This window comes from Rattus norvegicus, chromosome 3 (assembly GCF_021556685.1).
Source record: "Rattus norvegicus strain SHRSP/BbbUtx chromosome 3, alternate assembly SHRSP_T2T, whole genome shotgun sequence".
NCBI lineage: Eukaryota > Metazoa > Chordata > Mammalia > Rodentia > Muridae > Rattus > Rattus norvegicus.
Window position 1 is genome coordinate 73961586 of NC_141536.1, and position 18535 is coordinate 73980120.

The 18535-nt window shown below is 36.4% G+C and overlaps 1 protein-coding gene across 1 annotated transcript; it reads left to right on the top strand.

Moving 5' to 3' along the window:
* The first annotated feature begins 15310 nt into the window (after positions 1–15310).
* Or4c107 (olfactory receptor family 4 subfamily C member 107) lies at positions 15311–16246 on the top strand. The gene is given in 1 exon segment (NM_001000347.1): positions 15311–16246. A coding segment is annotated over 1 exon segment (936 nt).
* The last annotated feature ends 2289 nt before the right edge of the window (positions 16247–18535 follow it).

The window sequence follows — 18535 nt, forward strand, 5'->3', positions numbered from 1 at the left end:
TGCCTCTGTAATTGCCGGGTTCTGGCAGAGCCTCTCAGAAGACAGCTACATCAGACTCCTGTCAGCAAGTACTTCTTGGAATCCCCAATAAGGCCTGAGTTTGGTGTCTGTATATGGGATGGATCCCCAGGTGAGGCAGTCTCTGGATATCCTTTTTTAGCCCCTGCTTCACTCTTTGTCTCTGTATTTCCTTCCTTGAGTACTTTGTTTTCCCTTTTAAGAGGGAGTAAAGTATCCACACTTTGTTCTTTCTTCCTTTTGAGCTTCATGTGGTCCATGAATTGTTTCTTGGGTATTCTGAGATTTTAGATTAACATCCACTTATTAGTGAGTTCATAACATGTGTGCTCTTTTGTGACTGGGTTATCACTCAGGATGATATTTTCTAATTCCATCCATTTGCCTAGGAATTTCATGAAGTCATTGTTTTTCATACTTGTGTACTAGTCTATTGTGTAAATGTACCACATTTTCTGCATCCATTCCTCCACTGAAGAATGTCTGGATTCTTTCAAACTTCTGCTTATTATAAATAAGGCTGCTATGAACATAGTGTGTCCTTGCTATATGTTGGAGCATCTTTTGGGTATATGCTGGGGAGTAATATAGCTGGATCCTCAGGTAGTCCAATATTCTGAGGAACCACCAGACTGATTTCCAGAACGATTGTACCATCTTGAAATCCCACCAACAAAGGAGAAGTGTTCCTGTTTTTCCATGCCACCATCTGCTATCACCTGAGCTTTTGATCTTAGCCATTTTGACTAGTATGATATGAAATCTCACGGTTGTTTTGATTTGCAGTCCTCTGAAGACTAAGGATGTTGAACATTTCTTTAGGTGTTTCCCAGCCATTTGATATTCCTCAGTTGAGAATTCTTTGTTTAGCTCTGTACCCCATTTTTAATAGGGTGATTTGATTCTCGGGAGTCTAGCATCTTGTGTTCTTTGTATATAATGGACATTAGCTCTCTATCTGGTATAGGATTGGTAAAGATCTTTTCCCAATCTGTTTGTTGCTGTTTTGTCCTAAAGACAGTGTCCTTTGTCTTACAGAATTTTTGCAATTTTATGAGGTCCTATTTTTTCATTCTTGATCTTAGAGCATAAGCCATTTTGTTTTGGTTAGAAAATGTTCTCCTATTCCCATGTGTTTGAGGTTCTATGCCACTCTCGCTTCTATTAGTTTCAGTGTATCTGGTTTCATGTGGAGGACTTGAGCTTTGTACAAGGAGATATGAATGGGTTGATTTGCATTTTTCTATATGCTGACCACCAGTTGAACCATCACCATTTGTTGAAATTCCAAGCTTTTTATTCATTTTATGTTTTCATATTCACTGTAGGTCTTTTATGCTGTAATTTGTGTTTTTTAAAAAAGTTTAAATTACTACTTTCAAAGGGAAGTTTGTATACGTAATACTAAGAGTAAACATAAGATCTTCATACACTCTTCTTTGAATATTATCTCCCATTGTAGTCTACAAAGCGCTCTACAACAACCTGCATTCTGCTGAATTCTTCCTTCACTAGCTGCCTTCCTCTTCTATATTGCAAGCATGTTACTCTTAGTTTCCCTTTACAACCCTCCATTCTCCACCACTATCATGATCCCCTTTTTAGTTTCCAAAATCTAGAAAATGTATACAAATGAAAATGTAGCATTTGTATTTCTGGGACTGGTATAATCCACTTAAGGTAATTTCTACATTCAGCTATTTTTCCTGCAAAATATCAAAATTACATTTTGCAGATTATTTTCTCTTTTTTACACGTATGTACTAATCATATGTTGGTTTGTTTTCAGAAGGGAAGGATGTAGTGCATATCACAGTGTACATGTAGAGGTCAGAGAATAGCTTTTATGAGTCAGTACTCAGATTCTACTATGTACTCTCTGGTGGGTGGGAATTGAACTCACAGTGTCAGACATAATGGAAAACACATATACCAGCTGAGCCATCTCATTAGCACTTCTTTACCCACCACTGTTGGTAAGGAATTCCTAAGTCTATTTCTTAGCTACTTTGAGAACTGAACAATTTTCAATTAAAAGTCATCAAAGGAGATAAGGGAGGACACTTCATGTTCATCAAAGGAAAAATCCACGAAGATGAACTCTCAATCCTAAATATCTATGCTCCAAATGCAAGGGCACCTACATACATAAAAGAAACCTTACCAAAGCTCAAAGCACACACTGCACCTCACACAATAATATTAGGAGATTTCGACACCCCACCCTCACTCATCAATGGACAGATCATGGAAACAGAAATTAAAGAGAGACATAGACAGACTAAAAGAAGTCAAGAACCAGATGGACTTAACAGATATTTATATATCATTATGTCCTAAAACAAAAGGATATACCTGCTTCTTACCACCTCATGGTACTTTCTCCAAAATTGACCATATAATTGGTCATAAAACAGACCTCAACAGATAGAGAAAGATAGAAATAATCCCATGCGTCCTATCAGACCACAACAGGCTAAAGCTGGTCTTCAATAACAATAAGGGAAGAACGCCCACATATACGTGGAAGTTGAACAATTCTCTACTCAACGATAACCTGGTCAAGGAAGAAATAAAGAAAGAAATTAAAGACTTCTTAGAATTTAATGAAAATGAAGGTACAACATACCCAAACTTATGGGACACAATGAAAGCTCTGCTAAGAGAAAAACTCATAGCGCTGAGTGCCTGCAGAAAGAAACAGGAGAAAGCATACATCAGCAGCTTCACAGCACACATATATGCTCTAGAACAAAAAGAAGCAAATACACCTAGGAGAAGTAGAAGGCAGGAAATAATCAAACACAGAGCTGAAATCAACCAAGTAGAAACAAAAAGGACCATAGAAAGAATCAACAGAACCAAAAGTTGGTTCTTTGAGAAAATCAACTATAAACCATTACCCAGACTAATGAGAAGGCTCAGAAAGTGTGTCCAAATTAACAAAATCAGAAATGAAAATGGAAACATAACTACAGAATCAGAGGAAGTTCAAAAAATCATCAGATCCTACTACAAAAGCCTATATTCAACAAAACTTGAAAATCTGCAGGAAATGGACAATTTCCTTGACAGATACCATGTACCGAAGTTAAATCAAGAACAGAAAAACCTTTAAACAACTGCACAACTCCTAAAGAAATAGAAGCAGTCACTAAAGGTCTCCAAACCAAAAAGAGCCCAGGTCCAGATGGGTTCAGTGCAGAATTCTATCAGACCTTCATAGAAGACCTCATACCAATGCTATCCAAACTATTCCACAAAATTGAAACAGATGGAGCACTACCGAATTCCTTCTTTGAAGCCACAATTACTCTTATACCCAAACCACATAAAGACTCAACAAAGAAAGAGAACTTCAGACCAATTTCCCTTATGAATATCGATGCAAAAATACTCAACAAAATTCTGGTAAACCAAATCCAAGAGCACATCAAAACAATCATCCACCATATTCAAGCATGCTTCATCCCAGGTATGCAGGGGTTATTTAATATATGGAAAACAATCAACGTAATCCACTATAACAAACTGAAAGAACAAAACCAAATGATCATTTCATTAGATGCTGAGAAAGCATTTAACAAAATTAAAAACCCCTTCATGATAAAAGTTCTGGAAAGAATAGGAATTCAAGGCCCATACCTAAACATAGTAAAAGCCATATAGAGCAAACGAGTAGCTAATATTAAGCTAAATGGAAGAAACTTGAAGCAATCCCACTAAAATCAGGGTCTAGACAAGGCTGCCCACTCTCTCCCTACTTATTCAATATAGTTCTTGAAGCTCTAGCCAGAGCAATCAGAAAACAAAAGGAGATCAAAGGGATACAGAATGGAAAAAGAAGAAGTCAAAATATCACTATTTGCAGATGATATGATAGAATATTTAAGTGATCCCAAAAGTTCCACCAGAGAACTACTAAACCTGATAAACACCTTCAGCAAAGGGGCTGGGTATAAAATTAACTCAAATAAATCAGTAGCCTTCCTCTACACAAAAGAGAAACAAGCCGAGAAAGAAATTAGGGAAATGACACCCTTCATAATAGTCCAAAATAATATATAGTACCTCGGTGAGACTTTAACCAAGCAAGTAAAAGATCTGTATGATAAGGACTTCAAGCCTCTGAAGAAGGAAATTGAAGAAGATCTCAGAAGATAGAAAGATTTCCCATGCTCATGGATAGACAGTATTATTAGAGTAAAAATGGCCATTTTACCAAAAGCAACAGATTCAATGCAATCCCCATCAAAATACCAATCCAATTCTTCAGAGAGTTAGACAGAACAATTTGCAAATTCATCTGGAATAAGAAAAAACCCAGGATAGCTAAAACTATCCTCAACAATAAAATAACTTCTGGGGGAATCACTATCCCTGAACTCAAGCAGTATTACAGAGCAATAGTGATAAAAACAGCATGGTATTGGTACAGAGACAGACAGATAGACCAGTGGAATAGAATTGAAGACCCAGAAATGAACCCACACACTTATGGTCACTTGATTTTTGACAAAGGATCCAAAACCATCCAATGGAAAATAGATAGCATTTTCAGGAAAAGGTGCTGGTTCAACTGGAGGTCAGCATGTAGAAGAATGCAGATCGATCCATGCTTATCATCCTGTACAAACCTTAAGTTCAAGTGGATCAAGGACCTGCACATCAAACCAGATACACTCAAACTAATAGAAGAAAAAATGGGGAAGAATCTCGAAAACATGAGCACTAGAGAAAATTTCCTGAACAAAACACCAATGGCTCATGCTCTAAGATCAAGAATCAACAAATGGGATCTCATAACACTGTAAAGCTTCTGTAAGGCAAAGGACACCTTTGTTAGGACAAAACAACAACCAACAGATTGGGAAATGATCTTTGCCATTCCTACAACTGATAGAGGTCTTATATCCAAAATATACAAAGAACTCAAGAAGTTAGACCGCAGGGAGACAAATAACCCTATTAAAAATGGGGTTCAGAGCTAAACAAAGAATTCACAGCTGAGGAATGCCAAATGGCTGAGAAACACCTAAAGAAATGTTCAACATCTTTAGTCATAAGGGAAATGTAAATCAAAACAACCCTGAGATTTCACCTCACAAAACTGAGAATGGCTAAGATCAAAAACTCATGTAAGAGCAAATGCTGGCAAGGATGTGGAGAAAGAGGAACACTCCTCCATTGTTGGTGGGATTGCAGACTGATACAACCATTCTGGAAATCAGTCTGGAGTTTCCTCAGAAAATTGGACATTGAACTACCTGAGGACCCAGTTATATCTCTTGGGCATAAACCCAAAATATGCCCCAACATATAACAAAGACACATGCTCCACTATGTTCATAGCAGCCTCAGTTATAATACCCAGCAGCTGGAAAAAACCCAGATGCCCTTCAACAGAGGAATGGATACAGAAAATGTGGTACATCTACACAATGGAATATTACTCAGCTATCAAAAACAATGACTTCATGAAATTCATAGGCAAATGGTTGAAACTGAAAAATATCATCCTGAATGAGGTAACCCAATCATAGAAAAACACACATGGTATGCACTCATTGATAAGTGGATATTATCTCAAACGCTCGAATTACGCCAGATGCACAGAACCCATGAAACTCAAGAAGGATGACCAAAATGTGAATTCTTCACTCCTTCTTTAAAAGGGGAACAAGAAATCCCTGGGCAGGGAATAGGGAGGCAAAGTTTAGAACAGAGGCAGAGAGAACACCTATTCAGAGCCTGCCCCACATGTGACCCATACCTATACAGCCACCAAACTGTGGATGAAGAAGATGGATGGATGAAGAAAAGAAGTGCAGTCCGACAGGAACTGGATATAGATCTCTCCTGAGAGACACAGCCAGAATACCGCAAATACATAGGTGAATGCCAGCAGCAAACCACTGAACTGAGAATGGGACCCCTGTTGAAGGAATCAGAGAAAGGACTGGAAGAGCTTGAAGGGGCTGGAGACCTGATATGAACAACAATGCCAACCAAGCCGAGATTCCAGGGACTAAGCCACTACCCAAAGACTATACATGGACTGACCCTGGGCTCCAACCTCATAGGTAGCAATGAATAGCCTAGTAAGATCACCAGTGGAAGGGGAAGCCCTTGGTCCTGACAAGACTGAACCCCCAGTGAATGTGATTGTTTGGGGGAGGGCGGTAATGGGGGAGGATGGGGAAGGGAACAGCCATAGAGAATGGGAGGGGGAGGAGTTAGGGGGATGTTGGCGGGGAAACCAAGAGGGAAGGGGAATAACAATCGAAATGTAAATAAGAAATACTGGAGTTAATAAAAATGGAAAAAAAGAAAAGAAAAGAAAACTGCAGTTAGTAGAGCTGAGCAAGATTTGCTGCAATGGAAGTTAGAAATCAGAGTGAGCTGAACCAGTTAATGGTTTTTTTTTTTTTTTATGTTTTTTCTGAAGAAAAAAAAAAACACACTAATATCCAGAGTTGCTGTCCCATGTATGTTCCTGCCAGCCCTTACTGAAATCCTCATCCCTTTTGTTATCATTTTCTTTTTGATTCTCATTCTGACAGACACGAAATTTTTTATTTATTTTTGTATGCATGATAATTTTGACGGCATGTGTATGTACCTACTATGTTTGTGTAGTGCCTTTGGGGACCAATAAAAGCTGTTACACTCACTTGAACTAAAGTGATAATGACAAATGTTTTTGAACCAGGATAAGGATACTATGTTTTGAACACTCATCTTTTTAGAAAAAGCAGTAAGTACTTAGCCATCTCCTGTACCCTGTGAAGTAGAATCGTTAAACAGTTTTAATGGATAAGGATGTAAAATACTTTCATGCACATTGTGATCACATGTATTTTTCCTTTGGAGAGCTATTTAATTAATTCACTGGACTATTTACTAATTGGAAGAGTTGTTGTTACTTGTTGATTTGGCCTGTCTGACTGTTCATTCATTTATTTATAGAGACCAAACCTCTTGTCCTCCTAGGCTGACTACCCTCTCCTTTTTTTTCCAAGCCTTTTCAGGCTGTAAGCTTGGGTACTACCCCACGTTTGGTTCAATTTTGTTGAGTTAGGCCTCAGTTCTTCTTCTCAGCTTCATGTTTCCAGAAATAAGATTCAGATTCAAAACATTCATCAATACCTTGGTATGTATCTAGGGTCTTCTCTGACTTCATATCATAATTTAACCCATTTATTTTAACCTACATTTTGTCATATGCCACATGGTTATCTGTGCATGTTTTGCCTATATTTGTATCTTGAATTATCTACCCAAAAGTTTTCCTCCAGCAGTTTTAATGATTCAATTATTATGTTAAATATTATGATCTATTTCAAGGTAATTTTGGGCAGCTTTAGAGGAATAGGTTTAATTTCAATCTACTTCATATCATATCCAGTCTACTAAACACTGTTTATTGAAGACACTGTCATTTTCTAACATACATTGTCATCACTCTTGAGATAGTTGGCTTTAGATCTGTGGGGCAGTGAAAGACACCCTGGGTCCTAGTTGAGGAGGTTTGAACCCTAGAGACCCTGAAAAGGAGGGCTTCTCACAACCTGACACCCACCTGGCTGCATGATGAGGTAAGCTCAGTCAAACTTCCAAATTCACTGTACCACTCCTATGTCCAAGCCCTGTGGCAGAATAGATGTGCCCCCACCCCACTTAATCCTACTACTGGCACTGCTACCAACATGGAGCAAACCCAGCTAAAGTGTCACCCAGCTAGTGACACACAGAGACCCACATCAGAACTCAAGGATCATGAGTAACCCCTGACTTAGTTCAAAAGACAAAGACTTCCTCTGATCTCTCTCTCTCTCTCTCTCTCTCTCTCTCTCTCTCTCTCTCTCTCTCTCTCTCCCTCTCTCTCTCTCTCCACATGTTCCTGGTAACTTGCTCTACCAAGGTGCCTACTAGTCTCCACTCTTTGCCCTTCCCACCAGCCCCACAATACGGACTCAAATAAGCTGATGCCCTTCAACAAAGGAATAGATACAAAGAATGTGGTACATTTATACAATGAACCACTACTCAACTATTAAAAACAATTACTCTAAGAAATACATAGGCTAATGGATGGAACTAGAAAATATCATCCTAAGTGAGGTAACCCAATCACAAATAAGCACACATGGCATGCACTCACTGATATGTTTATATAAGCCCAGAAAATCAAACTACCCAAGATAAAATCCACAGACCACATGAAACTCAAGAAAAAGGATGACAAAAGAGTGGATGCTTCAGTCCTTAAAGATGGAACAAAAATATTCATAATAGGGCATATGAAGACAAAGTTTGGAGCAGAGACTGAAGTAATGGGTGTCAGAGTCTGCCCCACCTGCGTAGACAGCCCATTTATATACAGCCACCAAAACTAGATAATATTGATGAAGGCAAGAAATACAGGGTGAGAGGAGCCTGAAACAGCTGTCTCCTGAGAGGCACAGCCAGAGCATGTCAAGTAGAGAGGCAAAAGTTAGCAATAAACCATTGAACTGAGAATTGGTTCCCCATTGGAGGAATTAGAATTGAAGAAGCTGAAGGGGTTTGCAATCCCATAAGAACAACAATACTAACCAACCAGACTTCACAGTGACTAAATCACTACCCATAAACTATATATGGTCTGACCTATGGCTCCAGCTGCATAAGTAGTGAAAGATGGCCTTGTTGGGCACCAATGGGAGGAGAAGCCCTTATTCCTGCCAAGGCTGGACCCTCGTGTACAGGGGAATGTCCATTGTGTGTGTACGAAGGGCACGTGGTTGGGGAGGGGGAACAACCTCATAGAAGAAATGGAGGGGGATGGAATAGTAGAATTATGGCTGGGAAACCAGGAAAGGGAATAACATTTGAAATATAAATAAAAAATATCAAATAAAAAAGATAAAAATTCTATATTCAGTCAAAAAAGATAATGAAAGAAAACGTCATCCTGAGTAAGATAACCCAGTCATAAAAGAATACACATGGCATGCACTTACTGCTAAGTAGATATTAGTCAAAAGCTTGGAACACTCAAGATACAATTCATGGATAACATGAAGTTCAAGAGGAAGGAAGAACAAAGTGTGGATATTTCAGTCCTTCTCAAAGTGGGAAATGAATACTCACTAGAGGAAATAAGGAGATAAACTGTAGAGCAGAGACTGAAGGACAGACCATCCAGAGACTGCCTCACCTGTGGATCCATCCCATATACAGATACCAAACCCACACATTACTGAGAATGTCAAGAAGTACTAGGTGTCAGGAACATGATCTAGCTGTTTCCTTAAAGGGTCTGCCAGATCCTGATAAATACAAAGGCAGATGCTGTCAGCCAACCAGTGGCCTGAGCATGGAGTCCTCAGTGGAGGAGTTAGAGAAAATATGGAAGGAGCTGATGGGGTTTCCAACCCCATAGGAAGAACAACATCAACCAAATAATGCCCTGCCCCAGAGCTTCTGGGGACTAAATTACCAAAGTGTACACATGGAGAGACCCAAGGCTCCAGCTGTGTATGTAGCAGAGGATGGCCTTAGTGGACATCAATGGAACAAGAGACCGTTGTTCCTGTCAAAGCTTGATGCCCCAGTATAGGGAAATGCCAGGGCAGGAAGGCAGGGGCCTATGGGTGGTTGGGGAGGATTGAACTCTTACAGATTCAAGGGAAGTTGGGATGGGATAGTGTCTTTCAAGAGGGGAAATCAGGAGTGGGGATAACATTTGAAATGTAAATTAAAAAAAGTCAAATAAAAGAAAAGAAAAAAAATCTCAGGATCATTAGATATGGAAGAAACCTTTGACAAAACACAACACTCCTTCCTGTTAAAATTCTTGGAATTATCAGGAATTCAATGCATATACCAATATGTAATAGAAACAATATGCAACCAATAGATATCATCAAATTAAATGGAGAGAAACTTGAAACAATAACACTAAAATCAGGGACTAGACAAGGCTAAACACTCTCCCTATTTATTCGATATACTCGAAGTTCTAGCTAGAGCAATAAGACAACAAAAGATCAAGGATAAGCAAATTGAAAGCGAAGCTCTCAATATATTTTACATAAAATCTTTTCTACTGCTTTCCCTTGACAAAACATATGTTCCTATTTGGTTACAGATTCCTTATAACAGAATTCTTCTATTTTGTAAGTGTGCAAACTTTTTACTTGAACTCTTCGATGAAACACTATATTTCATCCATTATAAAACATTAGAAAGTTGAGAAATTTAAAAGCAAACAGTAATTTGGTTAGCACATCAAAGTTTTATGATCACTTCAATAATTTAAAAAGCCTTCAAAATCATCTCTTAAAAACCCATGTGAGAAGTCATTCCCTAAGTCCTAGAGGACTGAGAATCAATCTCACTGGCTCCTGAGCTCTGCGGAAGCCTCTTTAAATTCCACTTGCATTCAACCAGGAAACTTTGGCTCCTACATTTTTATCTTACCCTGAAACCACAATTGTGGACAAGACTGGAAAATTAGTTGAAATGGTCTCTACCTCCACTGCCAGCCAGCATGTTCTTCTGCTCTTCGATGTAGAAGGAAGACTTGGATATTAACTGTATTTTTTCCCCAGTGAACATAATTTCTGGTATAAAAAACAGGAGGTGCCTATGCAGATTTTTTCACAGACTAATACATGATGAGGTGTTTAAGCCACAATTTTGCCTTTTGAGATAGGATTTTTAAATTGTGATAAAGTGGCTTAAATTTGGGATGTTGTGTTCATAGTACTGAGGCTAATCCTTTCTTTGATGTTTAACTTCATAGCTTCATTTTTTTTAGATAATTGCATGAACTCTGGAGCTCAGTTTTGCCATCTTCATCGGGGATGTTCTCGATATAGAAGCAAACAAAATAGTATATGTGGAGCCTATAGCAAACACTTGAAAAGTAATGTCTGCACAGACCCTCCCCCCCACCAATGATATTGGCAGTGTGCAAAGCTCTTGATTCTCCCTCTCTTCATCTCCTCTGTATTTTATTGATTCACTCATCTCTTTCTCCCTTGCTTCATTTCTTTATTCCCTTCTTTTTTCTCCATTCCTCTCTCCTTTTCGCCCTGAATCTCTATGTACTGAACTATAAATAATATAAAGATAACCTCAGTCCTTCTTCTTTACATCGAAAGTATGTCACTTAGAAATGCACATGTATCTTGGCCTATTGCCTCCCAATAGTACTTGATTTGTTTTTTCTAAACATCCTTATTTGGGTACTGGTCTATAAACCATTCTGACTTTTTTATTGAATTAATTTTTATATCGAATGTTGTTAGAGGTATGGTAGACTTAAAGTGTTGCTTAACTATAAAATACCAACATTTCTCAACCTATAAGTTCCGACTCCTTTGCAGGGTCAAATCATACTTTCACAAGGATTGCCTAAGACTATCAGAAACCACAATTATTTACAGTAAAATTCATAACTAATAAAATTACTTATGAAGAAGCAATGGAAATAATTTTGTGGTTGAGGAACCATAACATGAGGAATTGTATCAAAGTGTTGTAGCCTCAGAAAAGTTGAAACACACTGCTATAAATGATTTATAGCAAAAGTAAAGTGTGATTTTTTTTCCAACACCACACATGTACACATAGCACAGAGGACTCATAGCACCATTTTGAAGTGGTGAAAGCAGAATCTTCTATTTGCTATTAACTTCCTACCTCAGGATTCTTCAGGAAAATTAAAGGGCCTGAGGCTTTAGTGTGGTTGTCATGGCTTGGTCTCCTTTTCAAAAGCACCTGAATTATTAGGAGAGAGAGAGGGGGGGGAGGGAGGGAGAGAGAGACAGAGAGAGAGAGAGAGAGAGAGAGAGAGAGAGAGAGAGAGAGAGAGAGAGAGAGAGAGAGAGAGAGAGAGCACATTCAGGCATCTGAAGAAACTAAAGAAAACAGAAAAGTTAATTTTCTTACATTTCATGATTTGAGTAAAGTTGAGTGAGATACTGGGGAATCAAAAGAACAACACTGAGGGCAGAAGAAATCTTTTGTGGTAGATAAAATCTTATATTAAAATAAGACAAGGTTAAAGAATTAAACAAAATATTAATTTTAAAGAAATATTTAATTTATCATTTTGATGTGTAATGAAAATGTTTATTGGTTGAAATACTTGATAATTTATTGATTGAATTTTGTATTAGTTAGTCTAAATTATTTCTATCTTTTTAAAACAGGGTCTCAATGCATCAGTTTACACTTGAACTCCATTTAAATCGAAGCATGACTTTGAGCTCTGAGTCTTCCTTATCTACAGAGTGCCTGGATTACAGGTGTATGTGGTGTATGTGGTACTTTGGACCACACCCAGAGAATCACTGATGGTAAGGTAAGCATTCTATCAAGAGAGTTAGACCCCCCCATCCCTAAAACCTACTACTAAGGAAGCACTGTGCCATGTCTCTTTGATAGAATTTATTGCCATTAAGCTTTCCACTTAGAAAAAAAATTGTTTGTTATTTGCAGAATAACTGGCGCAAAATTTAGCCATGTTACTGAAATGAACCAGGGTAAATAGTGAATAATATGCATAACAAACATGAGGAGGCACACTTGCCAAAATTATTGCTTCAGGAGCTGACTCAGTCATCAAGTGACCACAGTTGCTTCTGTACAAGACCCCTGAGGGAGAGTTGGTCCAACCATTACTTCTGTGGTATTTCAAAAATAGTAGCAAAATATTTATTTTTTATTAAAAAAAACTGTCCGTGAGAATGAAATATTAAATGTTTCTATTGTGGCCCACTGATATGAGACAATTTGTTCAACAACAAATGGTTATCATGTATAAAGAACTTTCCCTGCCTTTTTGGTAGCCAACTTAAACATCTTGTGTTTTCTACATAATATTTTATTTGTTTGATTTAAGATTAACAGAAGTACAAGGAGAAGTTCCAGAATGTTAGTCATCTGGATACACTGATATGGTCATACTACATTTAGAAGAGAATAGTACATTTGTGTTTATCTTAGAATGATTACAATGCATTTTAGGATTTCTATTCTGTTATCTCCTTATTCATAGTATATGCATAGACAATGAGTTGATATTATAGTGGTGAAAAGAAAACCTAAAACACATGGAAATTGTTAATGGATGTTTTGAAATTTTAGACATCATTTTTTTTTGTTTTGTGTGTTTTGATTTTATGATACTTCATAAACATGTAAAACTTATACACTCTAAGTGGCAGTCATTAAAAATCACTTTGTTTTTTCTCTTAGTACAAATGCTTTTCTGCTTTATGAACAAATTTTTAAAAAATGTATATCTGTGAGCACATTATTCATATATCAAACGTATATTTTAAAACAAATGCTTCATACATGTAGAACATATAGACATTTTACAAGCTATGCATTCTTTAAAAAATGACCTTAAAAGCTAGGCTATTAATCTGAATGATTTGTAAAAGAATTTCAGTAGACAAAAAAGCTAGACTCTCAAAAGAATGAATTTTAATTAGAATTATAAAGACATGTCATCAATAGCAATGTTTTAACATTTTCAAATTTGACCCAACCCTGTCATTTTAACAGGTTAGATGTTTGCAAATGTCACTCATATACTAAATTCATAAAGATTTCAAACAATGTAAGTCACAGAATTATACTTTCTCAAATAAGTTATCATACTGTATTTAATGACTAAGAAGTGTCAAGACTCTATATTATAGTGAAACTGCTGTTTCTTTCTATCATATTATTAATTGGATGTACCCAAATTATGCAAAGGTGCTTCACCAATGTTTCTAAGACTTTATGTTTAATTTCATACATCTTCAAAAGCATCTTCATCATCTCTACCTCTTCAGACACCCACAGAGGCCCCTATCACATCCTTCCAAACTCACAATTTCTTTTATGGTTTTAAATTATGTATGTATTTAGTAATGGCTTAGTTACCATAAAAAAGACATTATTTTTATTGAGTTATGGTCATATTTTAAAATGCTGAGTTAGAGTTGATATCATAATACATTCTTAAACATCAAGTATAAAACTAAAAACTTCCTAAATAGACTTCTATATTATGTTTATTTCTGAATTGTGCCATTTGAATTGATCCAGTTTAGATTTTCATTCATTCCAAACTTGAAAGAAAATTTGAAATATGTCCAGGACTTTTATGTGCATTCTAAACTACAGCCTGCCCCTTCATCAATTGCTATAGCAGAATATTTAGATGGGTACTGAAAGACATGATAAATCAATTATGGTCTTTCTGTCTATACATAGATTATAATTTTAGGGTGCCTTTTAATACTTCACATCAGGAAACCACTGGAGAATGAGAAAAGCTCATACTTAAAAGATAAACTGTTTCTTTCTTCATATAAGCAGGTTAATATTATCTCATAATATGAATGAGACTATTTTTATTGGATATTTTTATTTACATTTCAAATGTTATCACCTTTCCTGGTTTACTATCCATAAACCCCTATCCCCTCCCTCCCTGCCCTGACATTCCCCTTCACTGGGGAGGGGGGTAAGGGGAGCGTGTCAAGCCTTGGCAGGACCAAGGATTTCTCCTCACATTGGTGTCTCACAAGACCATCACCTGCTACACATGCAGCTGGAGCCACAATTTTCTCCATGTGTACTCTTTGGGTAGCGGTTTAGTCCTGGAAGATCTAGTTGGTTAGTGTTGTTGTTGTTATGGAGTTGCAAACACCTTCAACTCCTTCAATCCTTTCTCTAACAGCTCCATTGAGGACCCTGTTTTCAGTTCAACGGTTTGCTGCTATTATTCGCCTCTGTATTTGTCATGCTCTGGCAGAATCTCTCATTCTTAATATTTTGAAATTTATCTCTTCAATTCTACCTGATTATCAACTGTTCCTTTGAAAGATTTTTCTAATTTTAATTCTAAATATCAATGGAATTAAATAATATTAGTTTTTATATCAGTTCACATGCCCGTTAAAAGTACTGTAAACTTGTTTGAAGCATCTTTTTTTCTAATATTTACAGATTTAAATGATGACAGTTTTGGCAAGAGGGAAATTTCAGTGGTAAAGATATTTGTTGTTAAGACTAGCCACCTATGTTCAAATGCAAGATCTAACACGGTAGAGCAAAAAGTTATTCCTGCTTACTGTTTTGTGACCTCTACACAAAGACTATAGCACCTGCACACACACAAACACATATATCAGAAAGAACACAAAGTACTCCCATAGAAATGTAAATATGACTATCACCTAAGATAGACTAAATATCTATAAAAATAAAACAGTTTAAAGTTGTTTTGAGTATCATGCCAAACCAAACTATTGTAACTGAGTTCATCCTCCTGGGACTTTCAGAGAACCCAAAAGTTCAGAAAATAGTATTTGTTGTATTTTCCTTTGTCTACATGGCAACAATTGGAGGCAACATAATCATTGCAGTGACGATCCTCTGCACCCCTGCACTGCTTGGATCACCCATGTACTTCTTCTTGGCATTTCTGTCCTTCCTGGATGCATGCATTACTTCAGTCATCACACCAAAAATGATTGTTGACTCAATCAACGACAGCAAAACCATTTCTTTTGAAGGCTGCATGACACAGATCTTTGCTGAACATTTCTTTGCTGCCGTGGAAGTGATTGTCCTAATATCCATGGCCTATGACCGCTATGTGGCCATTTGCAAGCCATTACACTATTCTTCCATAATGAACTGGAGGCTCTGTGGCACTCTGGTAGGGATAGCATGGGCTGGGGGATTCTTACATTCTATCATACAAATTATCTTCACTTTGCAGCTACCATTTTGTGGACCCAATGTCATTGATCACTTCATGTGTGACTTGTTTCCATTACTGGAGTTGGCATGCACTAACACTTATGTTTATGGCCTCTTAGTGTTTGCCAACAGTGGGTCTATCTGCATCATAATTTTTTCTATGCTGCTAATCTCCTATGGTGTCATTTTATTCTCCTTAAGAAGTCACAGTTCTGAGGGTCGATGGAAAGCTCTCTCCACTTGTGGATCCCACATTGCTGTTGTGGTTTCATTCTTTGTCCCGTGCATATTTATATATGCAAGATCTACATCTGCTTCATCTTTTGAGAAAAAGGTAGCTGTATTTGATGGCATCATGACTCCATTGCTCAATCCTTTAATTTACACTTTCAGGAATAAGGAAATGAAAAATGCCATAAGGAAAATGTGGAACCGATTTAGGATGGTCTCTGATAAATTTTAAAATTTTATGCTGGCAAAAGTTAAAATACAGAATAAGGAAGTCAATATTTACTTCAGCAAGTACTTTATGACTTATTCATTACACAGGAAACGGAGATACCATTTCATAGAGAGTACACCAATACTGTAGGCTGCAAAATTATCTTTAACTGGACATTATCAATAGCACTATGATTTGACAACTTAGTTGCGATAGTTTGAATGAAATGTGCCCTGTATGTGTTTGACATTTCAGTACTTGTTTTTACTAGTGGCTGTTTCCAGAGAATTAGGAGATGTGGATTTGATGGAGTACGTATTCACCGGGATGCTTTTTGAGGTTTCATAAAACTTCTTCAGTTTTACGTTAGCTCTCTGTGCTTCATGTTTGTGGTTTAAGATACGTTTTTTTCAGCTGTAGCAGCTCCATGTTGCTTGCTACCTCTGTTCCATCATCATTGACTCTAACTCTCTGCTATCATATGTCCCCCCAAAAATCTTTCTTCTTTAAGTTGCTTTGGTCATGGTGTTTTATCACAGCAAAAGAAAATAACTAATATTGTCATATGAAAATCTATATTTGTTAATTGTATACTCTTTTAACTAAAATGAAATGTCACAAGCAAGTTACCTATTAAATTTTGTGAATGTAACACTACACTTTTATAAATTTTGTTGAATTTAAAATGTGTTCCAATATGTAAAATAAGTATATCAAATTCATGCTAAGTGAAAATGTTCATGTGGTACATATCCAAATACTTTGTGCACAGATATATGCACAATATTTAGATAAATAAAATTTAAGAAGAAAATGGAATGTATAAGGGTGATAATCATGAGAAATTTTAAATTCAGTTTAAATGGGTTTGAGGTCAGTAGCAGAATAGTTCATGTTTTATACACACAATAAGAGGAAAATACACTTCAAATCATCCAGGAAAATTAAAAAAAGTTATCTTTCTAGCCAAAGATCATGGAACTAAAGTTGGAATTATAGATATCTTTTCAAATGCAAAATATAAATTTGTAGACAAAAAAAGTTTGCACGATTCTGCCTTCTAAATTTCAAGTTAAACTGGGAAATTAGTAGAGAAAAGTCAAGGAATACTTTGTTTCACAATCCAGTGTCTTGAAATCAATGGAAATTTCTCTGTACTGTTCTACCCCATATGCCATATAATGTATCATTTGCCAAATTCCAAGGTGGGACAGATAGACCCCAGAAACCATAGGCAGATGAAACAGAACATTTTTATGTTCACATGTGATAGTTAGGAATACTCAGACTGAAGATGTAGAGAAAAGTGAAATAGAAAAAACAAAACTTAACTAAGAGCTGGAGATAGAAATATCACCAAAGGAAAGAACAGGGAAATATAAAGAGTGTGAAAAATAAATCAATATTTAGGGGTAGAACTAGAGATTTACAAAGTTTAGGAGGGAGAACTATTGTAAGTAATCAAGATGTGAATTTTTTATGATTTGAATATCATTTTAATAATATCATTCTTTAATAAAGAAATATAGATTCTCTGTTGCACTCTTCTGACCATTCAGACAAAGTTTATACTCCCCTTTTCTTTTTACTTTGACAATGTGTTTTTTTTTAAATTACAGTAAATATAATGAGCCAAACTAAAATTACTGTGGCAGATCTAATATCATACACTTAATATACTTGAATGAATTTAATTTAATATACTTGAATGAATTTAATCATGCAAAAGCAAAATAGAAGATAATATGGAAAATGAAACTCATTAAATTTTTTGGCAGATTATTGCAAAATTATATTCTCTAAGCTAGTAGGAATGAAAATGGGTAAATATCTTATTTATTTATTAATTTTCTTCTTTTATTCTTTCTGAAAATAATGATTTTTCCATGATATATCATTACCAGAGTCCTCATTGAAACTGTGAGTGTTAAAATAATAAAAATGTGTTAATTTTTATATATGAAAGATCAAAATCAAACTGTGCTGTTAGCAACATTAAAGCCAGAAAAAGGATTTATTTTGCAGTCTTGATTTAAACATTGGAAACAGAGTTTCATCTGCACAAGCCACCCCAGATAAACATATCCATACAAATTTTCAGGGAAAAATGATCTACTCTGCAATAAAACCACTATGCAAAGAGGGAGGGAAGGATCAGGACCTTTTACAAGGCAGACAGATAGTAGACAAACCTTTGTTTTGCACTTGTTCCTACAAAATGCTAATACTTGTTCAAATGTTCTGAAGCCACATCTTAATTCCTCACATTCTTTCCAAGGAAACAGTTAGAAATTCTTTATATGTCTTTGG